The sequence below is a fragment of the Typopeltis vanoorti genome, chromosome 11 (genome assembly GCF_054136105.1).
Source record: "Typopeltis vanoorti isolate ZY-2024b chromosome 11, IOZ_Tvanoo_1.0, whole genome shotgun sequence".
NCBI classification, from domain to species: Eukaryota; Metazoa; Arthropoda; class Arachnida; order Uropygi; family Thelyphonidae; genus Typopeltis; species Typopeltis vanoorti.
In genome coordinates, this window is record NC_143559.1 from 2809580 (window position 1) to 2828476 (window position 18897).

The 18897-nt window shown below is 36.4% G+C and overlaps 1 protein-coding gene across 2 annotated transcripts in view; it reads right to left on the reverse strand.

Moving 5' to 3' along the window:
- Positions 1–1677: 1677 nt before the first annotated feature.
- Positions 1678–18897, reverse strand: part of tun (N-terminal glutamine amidase tungus) — a 249169-nt gene continuing 231949 nt past the window's right edge. The window contains exon 6 of one of the 2 annotated variants that reach the window (XM_090401017.1): positions 1678–1860. In XM_090401017.1, coding sequence (XP_090257143.1) covers positions 1757–1860 — 104 coding nt within the window. In that variant the 3' untranslated portion in view covers positions 1678–1756. Of the gene's footprint in view, positions 1861–4957; positions 5020–18897 lie in introns of those variants that run through there. The other variant, XM_090401018.1, reaches the window with a different exon arrangement.

Sequence of the window (18897 nt, forward strand, 5' to 3'; positions counted from 1 at the left end):
TGAATAAACCACTCTCTGGTATCTCTCCATCAACCATCCTCCTATCCATCTCACGTACCCTATATCCATCCCCATCTGCTCCAGTTTACCGATTAGAGTTCCATGTGGTATCCTGTCAAAGGCCTTGGCAAGGTCCAGTAGAATCACTGTAAACCCATTACCCTTATCCAGTTCAGCCGTCAGTGTGTTATAAACCCTGAGCAAGTTACTGAGGCATGATCTACCCTTCACAAAACCATGTTGTCCCCCATACAGTATCCCATTTTCATCCATTCAATCCTGTATTCTTCTCTTGACTAATTTCTCCAAGACCTTGACAACGATTCATGATATGCTAATCGATCGGTAATTTACAACAGCAGTCTTGGAACCTCCTTTATGCAGTGGAACTATTTCCCCCTCTTTCCACCCCCCTCAGGACTAACCCAGACCTGAAACTCAAATTAATCAAAATGGTCAAGGGTACTGACAATTCTTTAGCTGCTTCACGTACGACACGAGCTGTATACCATCCAATCCCACAGATGTATTGACATTGAAGTTTTGTAATAGGCTACTCACCTCCACTTCATTAACCACAATTCCCGTATAATCTATTGGTTCATTCATTTCTGCAATGTTTATATATAAGTTTAAGGGATGGTTTATTGTTCCAGTCCCACTTCAACAATTCTACAAAAAATCTTGTATCCACTATATGCAGTGGTGAGCTATAGGCTCACGCGAGCACTTTGTTAAATTTTTATCAAATTTGCGAGCCCCTTGTCCTTCTTGTTTAATAATCTTGTAGAACTAGAAAATACCACTGTGGAATGTATGCATGCTACTATAATTGCTACTTTAAATTCATATGGATTTTCTGATAACTATATAGAAAATCATTTCATTGCATTTTGTTCTGATGGAGCTAATGTAATGTTAGGAAACAAATCAGGTGTTGCAATTAAACTTGTACAAAAATTTCCCAACGTTCTGATTTATCATTGCGCTCATTGTTTACACTTAGCATTAGACGATTCGATAAAAAACATTAAAGAAATAAATCATTTTTAAGTGTTTACGGATAAATTACATGCTTTTTATCATCAATCACCAAAAAATCAACGAGAATTAAATACGATTGCAAAAGATCTTGGTATCGAAATTTTAAAGATCGGTCGTGTGTTTGGACCACGATGGGCAGCTTACAGTTTACGAACAGCTCTTGCTTTGTGGAGAAATTACCCAGCTTTATGCAAGCATTTTGCATCGAACGATAAATGTAAGGGCTTTTTAAATCGACTTCTCATTTTGGAATTTTTAAAAGATCTAGCATTAATGATTAATATCCTACAGGAATCATCATACCTGTCAGAAACTCTACAAAGTTACAAAGTAGCAATATAAGTATTATAAGGCCTTTTTTTTTTTTTTTTTTTTGCTTGGTGATGCGAGCCCTTTGTTAAAATTTCTATAGCTCACCACTGACTATATGTATACAAAGCTTTGGAATGAAAATATTATTTGCTGGTACATCATCCACAAACTTTGTTCTTTTAATTAAATGGCCACCAAGTTTAAGCAAATGAAGGTGACAAAGGACAATAAAATAATTTAAACTTTATAATAAATAAGAAAATTTCAGAAATTAAACTATTTTAAAGCAATTTTTACCATAATTTCTTTAAGCTTTATGCATCGAATAAATTTTTTGACTACAGTAATACCAATTTACTAATATAGTTGATTACACTCTTTCTTCATAGAAAAGTAAGTTTCAACTGTGCAAAAACTGCTCAGTAAACTGTTTTAAATTCATCACTTCTCCAATGCCACTGTTAGGATCCATGCTGATGAATTCTTCCAAATTGTTAGTGCAATCTACAAAAGAGTCAATAATATTTGTAAATCACATCATGTTGTGAAACTTGACAACAAAAAATTAATTAAGAACTAAATAATAAATAGATAATAATCTCCACTGATCCTATTCACAATTGACAAACCATTCAAGTGCACAGACATCACAAGATTCAAGATCATCATCTTCAACCAGTGTCTCAAACCACTGAGCTCTATACCATCCTTCAATGGGGTGAGAACAAACTTTGCCTTTTCTCTTGCAAAAGGGATTAACATCATTACCCTTATTCTTTATGATACATTAAAATTACCAGACAAGATCAGATCTCTCTGATTGGACTAATATTTACCTTCAGCCTCTTCTGACAAAACACATCATATTAACACCTTTTTTCACAGTATCTAAAAAAACTAGGCATTCTCTTCTGCTCAAGAAGCTATTTTTCACTCACCTAACTAGTAACTCCAGAAAAATCCTAAAAATTTTCAATGCATGGTATCCAGAGGAGAGGAGAGCAATTCAGCTGAATAATAATCCCCCCCATCCCCCTTGCAGATTCACTTTAATCTCTATGTCACAGAAACACCGTTTCAGCACTGCATCTATTGTAGAGGTATTTCCATGGTCGCTGCTCCAATGAAGTGGCAAGAATTATTCCTCTGCTTCTTCTGGGTCTGTTTAGCAGCCCTAACATCATTTTTCACTACAACTACAAACACACCAAACCAACATTTCTTCTTTAATTCCATCTACCTCTGTTCACTGTTCCAGTGAACAGAGGTAGATGGCAAAATATTTCCAAACAACAACCTGCAGAAAACTCTTCTATAAAAATATCAATAAACTTGTTCTTTCTCAATCCTCACCTGCACTCCACAGATGGCACTGTGCTTAATATACAGTATGGTGCAAAAAAAAAAAGTACTGAACTTCGACACCGCCACCAGTACATGTGTTATGAGATATACCATTCGACTGCATGCACATTAATAGAAGAGCACATGTAGAGTCTACAGCATTACATTTAGCTGTAGCAATAGTGTTAACATTTGAAGAAAAACTATTATTGTTGAGTATTATTTTTATTCATAAGGAGTTGGCAGAACCTACGAAGTTTCTGAGCAGTTTGTTTGTCATTTCCTTAAGTGCGTTCTAAGCAATAGTGTAATCACTGCCTTAATTGATAGGTTCTGATGTTACTGGAAGTGTTCTGCTGCAATGCAAAGGGTGTTGGTTCCGTTCACCCAGGAGTTGAGGATGTATCATGCAAAAAACATTCCATTTCATGCACAGGTACCTGTCACACATCACGTAGTTCTAGAGCCTATTCACCAGAACACTTCCCTGGGAGGCTCAATTCAAGGTTCACAAAATTCCCATACCTTTCATATTCTCCTAATCTCAGATCACCTGATGCTTTCATTTGGGGTATGTTGAAAGAATAGGTATTCCACCATGACCTGCCTTCAAACCTTGATGAACTAAGGCAGTGTTTCTCAAAGAGTGGTACCCCTGGGGGTACACAGCAATTTTCGGCTATGCATCATTAATGCATGGAATCATTATTAAGAAAAAAAAAGAATTATTTTAAACGTATATATTTCTCAATAAATTATATATTACGTATGAATTCAACTCAAATTGTGAGTTCCTATCACCACAACATTCACATCCTGGTGATAGTAACTCGCTCCCTGCGGTAAACAACACGCCCTCCTCAACAGCATTACTATTGTGAAGATGCAAGAAAAACGAGTAGTTTTATTGTATCACTGAATAAGGTACAGATACATTTGCAGTCTGTGTAATATATTTCTCAACAAATAGTGCAATTAGAGACAACTGGGATAAAAACGACACTAACTAATGAATCACATCTCCCCTCCAACAGAAACTGCTGTATAGACTCAAGCAAAACCATATGTTGGTGGTTCAACATATGGTTTTGCTTGACACCACCCTGTCGTGAAAGTGTTAAAACTCAGAAATATATAGTGAATGTGTTTCAGATATTATGGAATTCGGTTGAAGAGAATTAGCATTTCAACTCAACTGTTGGCTTGCTCTTGTCTTTGGTAGCTGTAAGCAACAAGAAAACTTGAAATTGTATCTGGATCAAATGAAATTGATAAGGGTGTGTCGTCTGACATCTCTAGAGAACCAACTAGGAAGAAGATGAAAAATCATTGTAAGTATGATATAAATTACTTGGAATGTGGATTTTCATGGATGGGAAATGAAGAGGAACCTATTCCAAATTTTGTTCTATTAAAAATAAATCATTTTTTGTTTACAAGAACATATAAATTCAAATAAAATAGACATTTACAATGAAATATACTTTATTTATTAATTTATTATTATTTTGATAAGGGGATACTTGGTAATAATGAAAATTTAAGAAAGGGTACGCAGATATCTGAAGTTTGAGAAACACTGAACTAAGGGACAAAATTACATAATATGTCCAGCAGATGTACCAACCCTTGTTTTCCAAGATGTCAGAGAATCTTCACGTGCACTATGAAACCTGTCATGAAAGACAATGTGCACATTTTGAGCATGTAATCTACTGTCATTAATGCTTTATTCGACCAAGATTCCACTGACAATTGTCGATGTACATATCATCATGAGTAAACATATATTTCTTTGTTAATAAACCCGTTTACAACATAACATATATTGTAATTATTCAGTACTATTTTTTTTGTGCGCCATACTGTATAAAAAATAATAATAAATATATATATATTTTAAACAATTGATTTCATGTTGAAGACTATTCACAAAATGTTTCTTCAGAAACTGCAATGCATAGTTTTGTGTTCAAAACTTGCTGTTATCTATTCATAAATAAATATGATACTGCTTATTATTGGAAAGTGCACAGAAAAAGTGCACTTAGTATTTCAGAAAGAAATGTATGAAAATACAGTATGAAATTTGGTTTAAATGTTTACAATGCAAGTTCAACTAAGCATATGCATACTACCAGATATGTATTACTAGTTAAAGCATGCTGATAATAATAATAATAAATAAATAAAATAAAAATTGCCAATCAGGAAAAAAAATTAATGCCTACCTTATGATCATTCTAAACTGGGCCTGTAGTGAGTAGCTACAGACTGGAAAAATAACAGATGCAGCACCTTAATTACTTTGCAGAACTCCTATTACTTATTAGGAAATAGGAATATATCATTTAAACAATTGGGAGGAGTACATTTTTTGTGTGGCAAGTAAAGTTTTACAAAATTTGTCAAACACAGACTGCTCAACAACACTGGCATGCACAGTAATTTTTTTTTAATTTTAACAAATGGTAATTCCAAATATATTACCTACAGAACACTAATAATATAACATGTGCTGCACTTTCAGTAAAGTCATTTTATTATTATTATTATTTAGAGAGACAGCTAGGGAGTCAGGGACTCATTGAAGGAGGCCACACACTACATGCACAAGCTGTCGTACTTGTTCTTGAATTCTTTCCCATTGCTTGCGTGCACACACACACAACATCCAATAGCAATCCAATCCAATCTATGAGAAAAAAATCTAGATCTCACTCCCTTCTTGACAGCATTCATTCTCGGCTTCCAAGGATGTCCTCTTGTCCATTTATCACCCTCCATAAAATGAAAAATTCCATCTACTGAAATTTTATATAACCCATTCAGAAGTTTGTAAGTCTCAATCATATCACCACTCTTTCTCCTGTGTCTGCAGTCTACGAATTCTCAATCTGTCTTCATAATTCACGATTTAATTCCATAATCCTGATGTCATTTTCAACACTCTTTTACACTCTCTCTCTTACTGTATCACAACAGAAACCAGGAGACCAGACTTATGCAATAGTTCAAGTGAGGTCTTATCAAAGCCTTGTAAAGAGGTAAAATGACATCATTATCTTTATATGTGAAAGTTTGTTTCAGCATTACAATAATCTTTTGGGTTGTATTTGCAATCTTTTCTACATGGCCCTGAACTTCAACTTCCTATCTACTAACACAACAACAATCCTAGTCTGATCAGTTTCTTCTAGCATAATCCCATCAATATAATATAACATTGGATATCTGATCACACTAAAGTGAATGACTTTACAATTATTGACATTGAACTTACATCCATTTTCCCAAAGCACTTTTTGATATCTGTCAGCCAACAATGTCCCACTATGTATTTGATCTTGTTAGATTCTACCTCACATCATATGGTTTCAAACTCACTGCCATGTGAAAAACTATACTAGTATTATAATCATAGGTCCAAAAACTAACTGGATTCAAGTTGTCTGATATCATTAGAAGCACTCCCCCCCCTCCTCTCCTGTCTATCTTTCCTAAAAATACTGTACCATTTACACTCGATACCAGTTAGTATGTCTGATTCTAATAGCCAGATCTCACTAATGCCTACAATTTGAGGTCCTAACAACAGAATGATTATGGAAGGATGACATTGATAGGAGAAAATGGTATAAAGACAGCTGTTGCAAAATGTGTGGTGAAGATATTTAATGAGCAATTCATAAAGGACTTTCAATCTTGTGAATGTGACTTCATGGAGAGATTGAGAGCAGTAGATGATGGGGAGGAGAGAGTAACTGTAAGTGAGCAAGAGGTGTATGGAGAGTTGAGTAAACTAGATGTTAATAAGGCTGCGGGATTTGATAATATATCACCACGTATTCTGAAGGAATGCGCAAGGGAGTTGACACCTGTCTTGACATATTTTTTTAATACGAGTCTTGCACTCTGTCAAGTCCCTAAGGAGTGGAAGGAGGGCAAGATTGTGCCAATTCATATAAAGGAGGTGATCGAACTCAAGCATCAAACTATAGGCCTATCTGTGTGTTAGGTGTTGTTAAGTTGTTGGAGAAGCTTGTGAGAACAAGGATCCAGAGTTGGGTTGGCAAAATTGGTATTATCTTTGATGGACAGCATGGATTTGGTAAAGGGAGGTCGTGTTTTAGTAATCTACTTACTTATTACAATAAAATGACTGCTTCCTTGGACAGAGGAGAAGGATACACAGTAATATACTTGGATTTCACAAAGGCTTTTGATAGAGTTCCTCATGATAAATTGATAGTCAAACTAGAGCAGATGGGGTTGGAAATTAGATTAGTGCATTGGATTGGGGACTGGCTATCTGACAGGTATCAACAAATTGTGTATGGGAGAGCGATATCCAGGAAAAGGAAAGTCACCAGTGGAGTGCCTCAGGGGTCTGTTTTAGGGCCATTACTGTTTAACTTGTATATTAATGATATAGGTGAAGATTTGGATGGAGATATTCAGTTCTTTGCAGATGATGCAAAGTTGGGATGAATCATGAAGAGTAGTGAAGATGTTGTGGCCTTGCAAGAAGACTTGAATAAATTGAGTGATTAGGCACGGAAATGGGGATGTGAGTTCAATGTTGCAAAATGTAAGGTTTTAAAATTTGGATAACAAAGATGGGATGCAGAATTTATGCTTGGTGAGGATATATTGTTGGAGGTGGAGGAAATAAGAGATCTGGGGGTGATAGTGGATAAGGATCTCAAATTTAGGGGACACATAGCCAAAATTGTGAAGACAACACAAAGGCTTCTGGGAATGATGCAGAGGACATTGTCATGTAGAAGTAGGGAGATTCTTGTTCCGTTGCATAAGGCTTTGATTAGGCCACACACATAGACTATTGTGCCCAGATTTGGTCATCTGGTTTTTAGAAGGTAGAAGAGATGTTGGAAAGGGTCCAAAGGCAACTGACTAAGGTAGTTTCTGATCTCTGGAATGTCAAGTATGAGGAAAGATTGAGAAGATGCAACTTGCAGAGTATGGTGGACAGGAGGAAGAGGGAAGATATGATAGAGACCTAAAAGTTATTAAGGGGTTGTTATGGGATCAATGCTGGAGAAGTTCTACAGAAAATAGTGGGAGATCGGGGGAGAACCAGAGGTCATCCCTGGAAACTGTATAAAGAGGGTGTGAGTACGGGAGTGAGAGGCAGGTTTTTTTCATGTAGAGTTGTAAATGATTGGAATGCCTTGCCTGAGAGTGTGGTGTCTGGAAGGAGTTTGAATGTGTGGCACGGTATGATAAGCTATATGTGTGATAAAAGGACCTCCCAGATGAGTCTTTGACTCCATGAGGTCTTGGAGCAATAATAATAACTCTGTCCCCTTTGTTTCTGATCCTCTTAGCACGAATGCTAAGAGGATCAGAAAGATCCTCTTTCGATAGAGTTATTATTATTATTATTACTCATAGACGTATAGACATAAGATACCTACATCTTCTTTTGTATGCTGTTGTCTGTCGTCTGTGTGACACAGCTGGACAACTTGCAGATCTTCGTTCTACTTTAGTTTCTTATATATGTAGATATATCTTTGCACATGTTTGAAGAGTCAGAAGCAGACAAACATGAATTCAATATTGTTCTCTCCAACAATTTCTATGATAATGCCATTTCCATCATTAACACAATTACATAACACTGTCATTCTTACATTTAATTTGAAACTACAGACTAATTTTCAGGAAATAATTCACAATCTTACTTTATAATTTCACATGTTCACTTAACTCACATGATTTTTTCTTCATATATTGGGTATACAATCCAATATCACTTCCAAATTCACTTTGTTTTTTAATCCTGCCATTGTACTAGTTAAAGCGATTTTATAACTATAGCATAATCATCTACTTGATAGTTCAACATATATCATTTTTTTAAAATAAAACTTCTGTATGTCTGATTCACCTCCTGAATTAAAAATCTATGGTCACTTTCCAATTTGGAGGAAAGACGAGTACCTTATTTATCATGGAACATCTCATGATTCTACATGATAAATCCACTCTTTTTCTATGACATTACACAATGTCAGTCATTGTGTAATGTCATTCAGTCATTACACAATGCCTGAATCAATTATTGTTTAGCAGCTCTATAGTCGTTTTCTACTCCTCTAACTTCTTCTTTTTTTTTTTTTTCTATTGGTCTCCTCCAACTATAGTTAAAATCACCAGTAATGATTGCATGTACTAAACCCTAATGCTCTCCATTCTAATAATTGTGGTCCTGAACAAACAGTCAGAAAAATTACAGGCAATTACATCTACTTATAGAGTAGATGATGTAAAGAGCAGGGTAATCAGGAATGCAACTTAGAATGATTCTGGGATGTGAAGCACAATATAGAGTTATATTTATTTCTATTGGTGCTGTAAATTATTCCATTAAAGTGCAACATGAATGTAAATCAGAAACTAAGCCTAAATACTCAATAACAACATATAGCCTCTCCCACTTAAATGCCAACATCATCTTTTTTTTTTTTTTTTTTTTTTTTTTGTGGTCCACCCTGTTCTAAAAGTACAAACAAGGCACTGGAGACTGGATACAGGCATTATAACCCTAACAGAGCAAATGCTGTTAGAACCGACTGTCCAAAAGCATTAGGTGGCAATCCTACCACTGGATTTACCCAGCAAAAGGCTAGTAACTGTGTTGGAGAAATTTAATATACTTTCAAGTCTTATGCAAAGGAAAGCTGGATGGACTATAAGGAACACAACCAAGATTCAGGAAAAGGTATATAAAACTGGAAAAAGGAAAATATAATGAAAACTGCAACTTGGAATGTAAGGAGCATCACACACATATATACACACACACACACACAAAGAAGAGGAACTTGACCAATTAAACCAAGCCAAAGTAAAGATATGCATTGCAACCAAAACAAAGAACAAGCAAAAAAAAAAAGGTATCAAAGAAACAAATATCTATATATTATTATTGGCTGACACCTCCATGGAGTCCAAAGCCTCATGATGGGAGACCAAAACCATTAACACAATATCCATATCATACCTCTCATTAAAACCATTAACACAAATCATTCACAAATACCTCAGGCAACCCATTCCATTCATTCACCACTCTCCAAGCTAGTCTTCACACTTACCTAACTTCCAGGGATAAGGATGACCCATCCTCGGCCCCATCTAGCCAAGTGCTGAAACATTTCCCCCTCCATCAATCCTATAAAAGCCTTTCAGTACGTCAAATGTTTCTATCATATTCCTCGTTTTTTGCCTATCAACAAACTTTTGCAATCCACAAACCCTCAATTTATCCCCACAGAGAGAGAGAGAGAGAGAGATTTCCACAAACCACTCAAAATCTTGGCTGCTTGCCTCTGGATCCTCTCGACCACTTCCTCATTCCCAACAAACCCAGGACTTGAGCACAGTAATCCAGATGTGGTCATATCAAAGCTTTATAAAGAGGAGGGATAACTACCTTATCTCGCTTGTTAGTGTGTTCAATAACCAAGTAATCCTTTGAGCAACCCTGGCTACTTCAGCAATATGCCCTCTAAACTTCAACCCTCCATCATCTACTACTTCCAAAGCTCTGGTTTCATAAATTTCCTGGAGTACAGTTCTCTCATTGTGATACACAGCTTATCTTTGTATTCCAAAAGACATAACTTTACATTTTTACATATTACGTTGACATCCATTATGTTTTGTCCACACTGTCAGCCTATTTAAATCATCTTGCAGCTCTTTACATCACCTTGATTAACTATTACCTCACCCAACTTTGCATCATCAGCAAACAACTGAATATCTTCCTTTAAATTATTTCCTATATCATTTACGTACCTATGTAAAATATCTTCACAGTCAGCAAAAAGAGAATGAAGAAAAAAAATGACACAATCTGATCAAAGAAAAAAAAACGTGCTTAGTGAACATCTATCTTATAATAAAGTAGTCTTTATTACCTTATAATAAAGTAATAAAGAATACACACTCTGAAGTCAACATTCTGTTAAAGGTTTCAATTTCACATTATCACCAAATAGAATACCTATGTTGGACATCATGGCCAATGTTGCGAAAGGAATTCCAAAATGTGCAGCTCACAAACTGCTTCCGTATTTCTTCAACCAAAACATGTGATGTAAAAACACCACAAAAATAGCCTGAATAACTCTAAAATATTAAACAAGACCAAACCATTCTAGTTCTGAAAGCAGATAAGGACAACATAGCAGTGATCGTGAATGCCACAGAATACAAAGAAAAAATGAAAACCTTCTTAATGATTAAAGTACTCCAAAGAAAACTTAATGAGCCAACAGGTTATTACCACAACAAGGCCAACAATATGATCCTGCTGAACTGGCCTGAAAATGCCAAAAAATAACTCCTATCAAGACAACTCTGGTTCCAAGAATTTATGGTGTGCCAATAAAATAAAACACAGACCTAGTTTTAAATACACCTGGACCTCACCAGATAGGGAAATACAAAACCGTATAGATTATATCCTAATTAGAAATAAATGGAAAACCTCAATCAAAAACGTAAGAACACTCGAAAGATTAGAGCTGGATACAGACCACGAACTCCTCTCTGCAACGATGTGGATAAAATTCAAAGTCAACTATAAAAGAAATAGAAGTGATAAACTCCACATGGACGAGTAAAACTTTAGCATGCATAGCTAGTTTCTTTTCATACTCAGATTTTGCTTTCCGTACAACAGTTGTAACTATTGTAGCCTGCTGTTTATAACGTTCATAACGGACATCGTCCTTATACAAACAGTATTCCTAACGAATCTCTTGCTTAATAAGATTACACATCCATTTGACTCCTACTCTATTTATTCTTCAAACTCTCAGGACACATTTTGATATTGCATCATTTAAGTTTTGTTTCAATGCTTCCCATGCACTGTCGATATCTATTACTGTTTTATAGATTTTACACAGGCATTCAACTCAATAAACAAAGTAACTTTATTGAGAATATTAAAACAGAAACTAATCAATGAAGATATCCTAGACTTCTTCAAAAAATATTATACTCTCACAGAAGCAATAATTAAATTCAACAGTATAACAACAGATAAAATGAATGAAGGTGCAGCCCAAGGATGTCCATCTCCCCATACCTTTTTAATAACTACCTTTTAGTTGTTAAAAAGAGGATATGGTTAACCAAGTCTTGGAAGGAGAAAAAGGGGTCAACCTAAATGGCTATAACCTTAATAACATAAAATATGCAGATGACATTGTAATGATAGTGGGCACAAAAGAAAAAATGGTGAACCTAATAACCAAACTAAACAATATAGCTAAAGAATACGACAAAACAAAAATCTTGATAATTGGAAAAGACAAAGTAAACTTCTTCTTGAATGGATCAACAATTGAACAGGTAAAACAACTCAACTATTTAGGAACAGTAATAACAGAACACTTAGAGACCATGACCACTATTAAACATAGAATATAAATTTAATAAGCTAGGAAAAATAATAAAATATCCAAACATTTAAAAATAAAATTATATAATGCAATTATAATACCCACTGTGCTATATGCTTTAGAAACTTGGACATCAAGAAGCCAGAGATACAAAAACTGGAGGTTTTCGATATGAAATGTCTCAGAAAAATAAATAAAATAAAATGGGCAGAAAAGAAAACAAATGAAACTGTAAGACAAGACCTAAAATATACATTAATTTTTTAGATTCATTAATAGAAAAGATCAAAAGAAGACAACTTCAATGGTATTATTATTATTATTTCGGGCCACTCCAGGGAGTCCCCAGACTCATTGAGGGAGGCCCTAAACATCATGTCCACACAACTATTCGACATTCTCACAGTATCTATCATACCTTGCCTTGAACTCGCTCACTGTCACAGCACCCACAACAGACTCTGGCAGCTTATTCCACTCATTTACCACTCTAAAAGTAAAGAACCCAGCTCTAACACCCCTGCTAACCACACTCTTGCCCAGCTTCCATAGGTGTCCCCTAGTTCTCCCACCACCAGTCCTGATCTCAAAAATATCCTCTGAATTAATCCTATAGAATCCTTTTAGCAATTTGAATGTGTCTCGATAATATCTCCCCTTTTCCACCTATCAACTAGTTTCTGCAACCCACAAATCTTCAACCTGTTCTCATATGTTTCATTCCATAGACCTGCTATCATCTTAGTCACTCGCCTCTGGATCCTCTCCACCTCCTCCCCATCAAGAAGGAACCGAGGTGATCAAATCTGGGCACAGTAGTTGAGATGAGGTCTTATCTGGGCTCGGTACAAAGGTACAATAACTTGCTTGTCTCTGCTCGTCAAGGTATTTTTCAACAACCAAGTGAGTTGATGAGCTGATTTAGCTACTTTTGCAATATGCCCCCTAAACTTCATCTCCCAATCCACCAACACTCCCAAGTCCCTGGCCTCATCAATCTCTTGGAGTACAGTTCCACCAATGTGGTATACTGCTGTCAATCTTTTCACCCCAAAATGCATAACTTTACATTTTGTCACATTAAATTGACATCCATTCTCCTTAGCCCAGAACTCCAATCTATCTAAGTCATCCTGCAAGACTTTGACATCTTCTGCATTCACTATCGCCCTACCCAACTTTGCATCATCAGTGAACAAATGAACTGTTCCACTTAGATCCTTCCCTATATCGTTAATTAACAGATTAAACAGCAGTGGTCCAAGAACAGAACCCTGCGGCACGCCACTAGTCACAGGCCGTCTTTTGGACTCTACTCCTGAATAAACTACTCTTTGATATCTCTCCATCAACCACCCACCTATCCATCTCACCAACCTTATATCCATTCCCATATGTTGTAGTTTACGGATTAGAATTCCATGTGGTATCCTGTCAAACGCTTCTGCCAGGTCCAGCAGTATCACTGTAAACCCATTTCCCTTATCCAGTTATGCTGTCACCTTGTTATAAAACTTGAGCAAGTTACTGAGGCATGCTCTACCCTTCACAAAGCCATGCTGTCCCCTGTACAGTATCTCATTTTCATCAATCCATTCCTGTATTTTTCCCTTGACTACTTTCTCCAAGACCGATAACGACTCCTGATATGCTGATCGGTCGGTAATTTGCCACCATAGTCTTGGATCCTCCTTTATGCAGTGAAACTATTTTCCCCACTTTCCACGCCTTCGGGATTATGGTATGAACATGTCAAGAGAATATCATCAGAAAGGCTACCCAACCTTGCTCTGTATGCAAGATTAAAAGAAAAATGGAAGACCAAGAATAAATGGATAACATCAATAAAGGTCAACTCTGGATTACAAACATATAGACAGCTCACCAGCCATGCAAGAAACTGAGACTCCTGGAGGTTGTTGTTGTGGAAACATGGATGACTCAACCTGTCCCCAACAGAAGATGACACTAAGTAGTAAGTAATAAAATACACAAGCAGGGCATACCTCTTAGACCATCAGCAGATGGTATTCCATAGCCTCCTTGTTATTCAGGCATCTAACAAACTTACTAAGCCCTCACATTGGCAAGGCATGTTATTTTATAAAAAAAAATACAGTTCACTTCATTAAACACAAGTTATAATCAATCTGTTCACCAACTGTCCAGAGAGGAAATTATACATTTACTCCAAGATCAATTTCCTCCATACGTTGTGTAACTTTTTTTAAGCATTGTATTGACACCTTCAAATTCTAAGAACTTTCTGAAAGGACTAGCAATGGATTCTTCTCTTTTGCCACTACAGGTATCCCTTGCTTAATGCGGGATTTAACGCGGCAAAATTAATTGCGGCAATCCCTTGATATACGTGGCAAGAGTTTTGATTAACGCGCCTTCAACTCTGCAGAGCTCGCAGCTGATCTGACAGATACATGCAAAATGTTTAATAAATATTCTTACACAATTCAGTGTATAGCTTGGAGGTCATGAGTAGCTGTGCATTCATATATTACGAGTGATATTCCGCACTGTTTTTGATGTCAGTTTGGTTTAACACATGTTATGTAAAGGTTTGTGATATTTGCCAGTAAACTGTACCGTGACTTCCAATGTCAGTATAGTGTGATTTAGTTGTTTTTTTATTATTTGTTCAATAATTTCTAGATTGTAACTGAAAATAAATAAACCATCATGTATTACTGAAATAGAGAGCCAAAGGCTTATTTATCGTACATGTCCTCTAGGAGACGTGCTTTACATTATGGAAAATACTAATGAAAGTGATCTGGAGCTTACTCCACCTTTACTATGATTTGTCCATAAGGTTGCTTATGCTTGCATCCGCTGAAACTTTCAGTTTCTATATATTCGGCATGAAACTCTTCTAGTTTCTATATTCGGCTATGAAATAATGTTGGATTCAATATCACTTAATTTTGTACCATCATGTATTATATTTGCAGTGTTTTTTCTTTATGTTTTATTGCTTGTTTGCCGAGGTCTGGAGAGTCCTTTTGCTTGTTATCATAGAATTTATGCTGATAAGAAAAAAACTAAAACTGTTCAAATGACTCTTGATAACTTCTTTTAATAAAAAAAATTGCAGTAAATAATGTACGTACAAGCATTTATTAAACATTTACTTTGCATTCATTTTTTCTCTTTCCTAAAAGAGTACCATATAAAACGAATTATTAATACAGTAATCGATCATGGACAAATTGTAATTTTTACCATTGATTATTAGATTTGATTAACGCGATTTTGATATACGTGGTAACATCGAAGGATTAATTAACCGCGTTAATCGAGGGATACCTGTACTAGCAAATATGTTCATGGAGTGGTTGAGAAACAAGCTTTATAGCACAAGGGAATGAAACGTGTAGTATGTTTCAGGAATATGGATGACATTTTCAATGTTTGACTTGGCTCCACTAACTCTGTTGGAAAAGAATGGGTCGTTACCATTTTTGGATACGCAAGTAGATACATCCAAGAAGAACAAAAACTCAATTACTAGGTTCACAGGAAATCTACCCATATACAACAATACTTGAATGCCAAATCTTATCAAAAACAGGAACAAAAAAACTGGTGATATGCAAACCCTAAGAGATTGGGCATATAAAATATCATCATCACCAAATTCCTGGCATGTACCCTCAAGGGGTGTACAGGATATGGCAGTACTACATCACTACTAACTACTTATCTAAAATTTTCCTCCAAATTGATCTGTTACCTGTCAAGACTCCAACATTATCAGATCTTATACTTCTATCTTCTAAGGCATCGTTTCTCAAACGGTGGTACATGTACCACTAATGGTACATTACGTTATTTTTGGTGGTACAATTTTTACACAAAATATTTAAATAAATATTCAGTATTTTAATATTGTAACGAGTAGACTGTTCCAAGAATTTAGCTTGGCGAATTGAATAAAACAAACAAATAAATTTTATTGCAGTTTTATGTGAATTTTCGGATGCAAAGCTTCATTAGCGTGTCATAAGGGTTTTCATATTTAATATTTATTTTGAAACAGTATTTTTGTATGTAAAAAAATTATAATAAACAAAGACTGTTGCAAGTTTAAGAGTAAAGGCCTTTGACAGGATACCACATGGAATTCTAATCAGTAAATTGCAGCATATGGGAATGGACATAGGGTTGGTGAGATGGATAGGAGGATGGTTGAAGGAGAGATATCAGAGAGTGGTTTACTCAGGAGTAGAGTCCACAAGACGACCTGTGACTAGTGGTGTGCCACAAGGATCTGTTCTTGGACCACTGCTGTTTAATTTGTTCATAAATGATATAGGAAAGGATCTGAGAGGAACAGTTCATTTGTTTGCGGATGATGCGAAGTTGGGTAGGGCAATAGTGAATGCAGATGACGTCAAAATTTTGCAGGATGATTTGGATAGATTGGAGGTCTGGGCTAGGGAGAATGGATGTCAATTTAATGTGGCAAAATGTAAGGTTATGCATTTTGGGGTGAAAAGATTGGAGGCAGTTTACTGCATTGGTGGAACTGTGCTCCAGGAAATTGATGAGGCACGAGATTTAGGAGTGTTGGTGGATAAGGAATTGAAATTTAGGGGACACGTTGCAAAAGTGGCCAAATCAGCTCATCAAATCACTTGGTTGCTGAAGAATACGTTGACAAGCAGAGACAAGCAGGTTATTGTTCCTCTGTATCGAGCCTTGATAAGACCCCATCTCGACTACTGTGCTCAGATTTGGTCACCTAGGTTTCTTCTTGATGGGGAGGAGGTGGAGAGGATCCAGAGGCGAGTGACCAAGATGATAGCAGGTCTGTGGAATGAACCATATGAGAACAGGTTGAGGATTTGTGGGTTGCAAAAATTGGTTGATAGGCGGAGGAGGGGAGATATGATTGAGACATTCAAATTACTGAAGGGTTTCTATAAAATTAATTCAGAAGGTATTTTTGAGAACAGGGCTGGTTGTGGGAGGACTAGGGGACATCCATGGAAACCGTGCAAAAGTGTGGTTAGTAAAGGTGTTAGAGCTGGTTCTTTACTTTTAGAGTAGTGAATGAGTGGAATGCGCTCCCTGAGTCTGTGGTGGATGCTGTGACAGTGAATGAGTTTAAGGCGAGGTATGATAGATACTGTATGAATGTCGAATAGTTGTGATGAATATAATTGGGGCCTCCCTCGATGAGTCTAATGACTCCCTGGAGTTGCCCGTAATAATAGTAATAGTAATAATATTCCATTAAAAAAATATAATATAAACACTTCATTTGGAATGTATTGATTTTTAATCAGGAAATGCTTTTATGGTAATACATATATTTTTTGATTCTTATTTATGTGGTACAAAATTTAAAAAGTTTGAGAACCCCTGTTCTAAGGCATTTTTCACCGTATCAATCCACACATATCTTCCACTGGGTCTTTTTCCTGCAGAGAAGACCTGTTTTGCTAATCTTTCCTCTCTCTCATTCTGTTTGTGACCATACCACCTGAGATTAGCTCTGCTAACACATTCCTGGATGCTAATAACATCAAGTTCTTTCCTAATATCCTTGTTTTTAATATGATATTGCCATTGATGTCTTCTGTCATAAAGTGAAAATCTGATCCTGACAACCTCTATCTGGCCTCAATCCAGCTTATTCTTCACCAAGCTTCTCTTCCACAATCCTTCTCAGCTGTTTCTCAAGTTTCTCAAGTATACTGGCATAAATCTTACCAGGAACACTCAGTAGAGAAATATCTCTGCAATTCTCATATTCAGTTTTATTTCCCTTTTTACATATGGGTACTATGAGAGCTCTACTCCAATCATCTGGAATTCGTCCCTCTGTCCAGGCTTTCTGAGTAATGCAGTGCAGCCACTGTAAGACTTTTATACCTCCATACGTGGTGATGGAGAGATACCAGAGAGAGTGGTTTATTCAAGAGTGGAGTCCAAAAGACGGCTTGTGACTAGTGGTGTGCTGCAGGGTTCTGTTCTTGGACTACTACTTTTCAATTTGTTCATTAACGATATAGGAAAGGATCTGAGAGGAAGTGTTCACTTGTTTACTGATAATACAAAGTTTGGTAGAGCAATTGTGAGTGCACAGGATGTCAAAATTTTGCAGGATGATTTGGATAGTTTGGAGGACTGGGCTAAGGAAAATGGATGTCAATTTAATGTGGCAAAGTGTAAGGTTATGCCTTTTGGAGTGAAAAGATTAGCAGCAGTATATCACATTGGTGGAACCGTATTCCAGGAGATTGATGAGGCCAGAGATTTGGGAGTGTTGGTGGATAGGGAGTTGAAGTTTAGGAGGCACATTGCAAAAGTGGCTAAAACAGCTCATCAAATGAATTGGTTACTGAAAAATACTTTAACGAGCAAAGACAAACAAGTTATTGTTCCTCTATATCAAGCCCTGATAAGACTCCATCTGGACTACTGTGCCCAGACATGGGCGCCAGGGTTTCTTCTTGATGCGGAGGAGGTGGAGAGGATCCAGAGACGAGTGACCAAGATGGTGGCAGGTCTGTGGAATGAACCTTATGAGAACAGATTGAAGATTTGTGGGTTGCAAAAAGTGGTTGATAAGCAGAAAAGGGGTGATATGATTGAGACATTCAAATTACTGAAGGGTTTCTATAAGATTAATCCAGAAGATATTTTTGAGAATAGGGCTGGTGGTGGGAGGAATAGGGGCCATGAATGGAAGCTGGGCAAAAATATGATTAACAGGGGTGTTAGA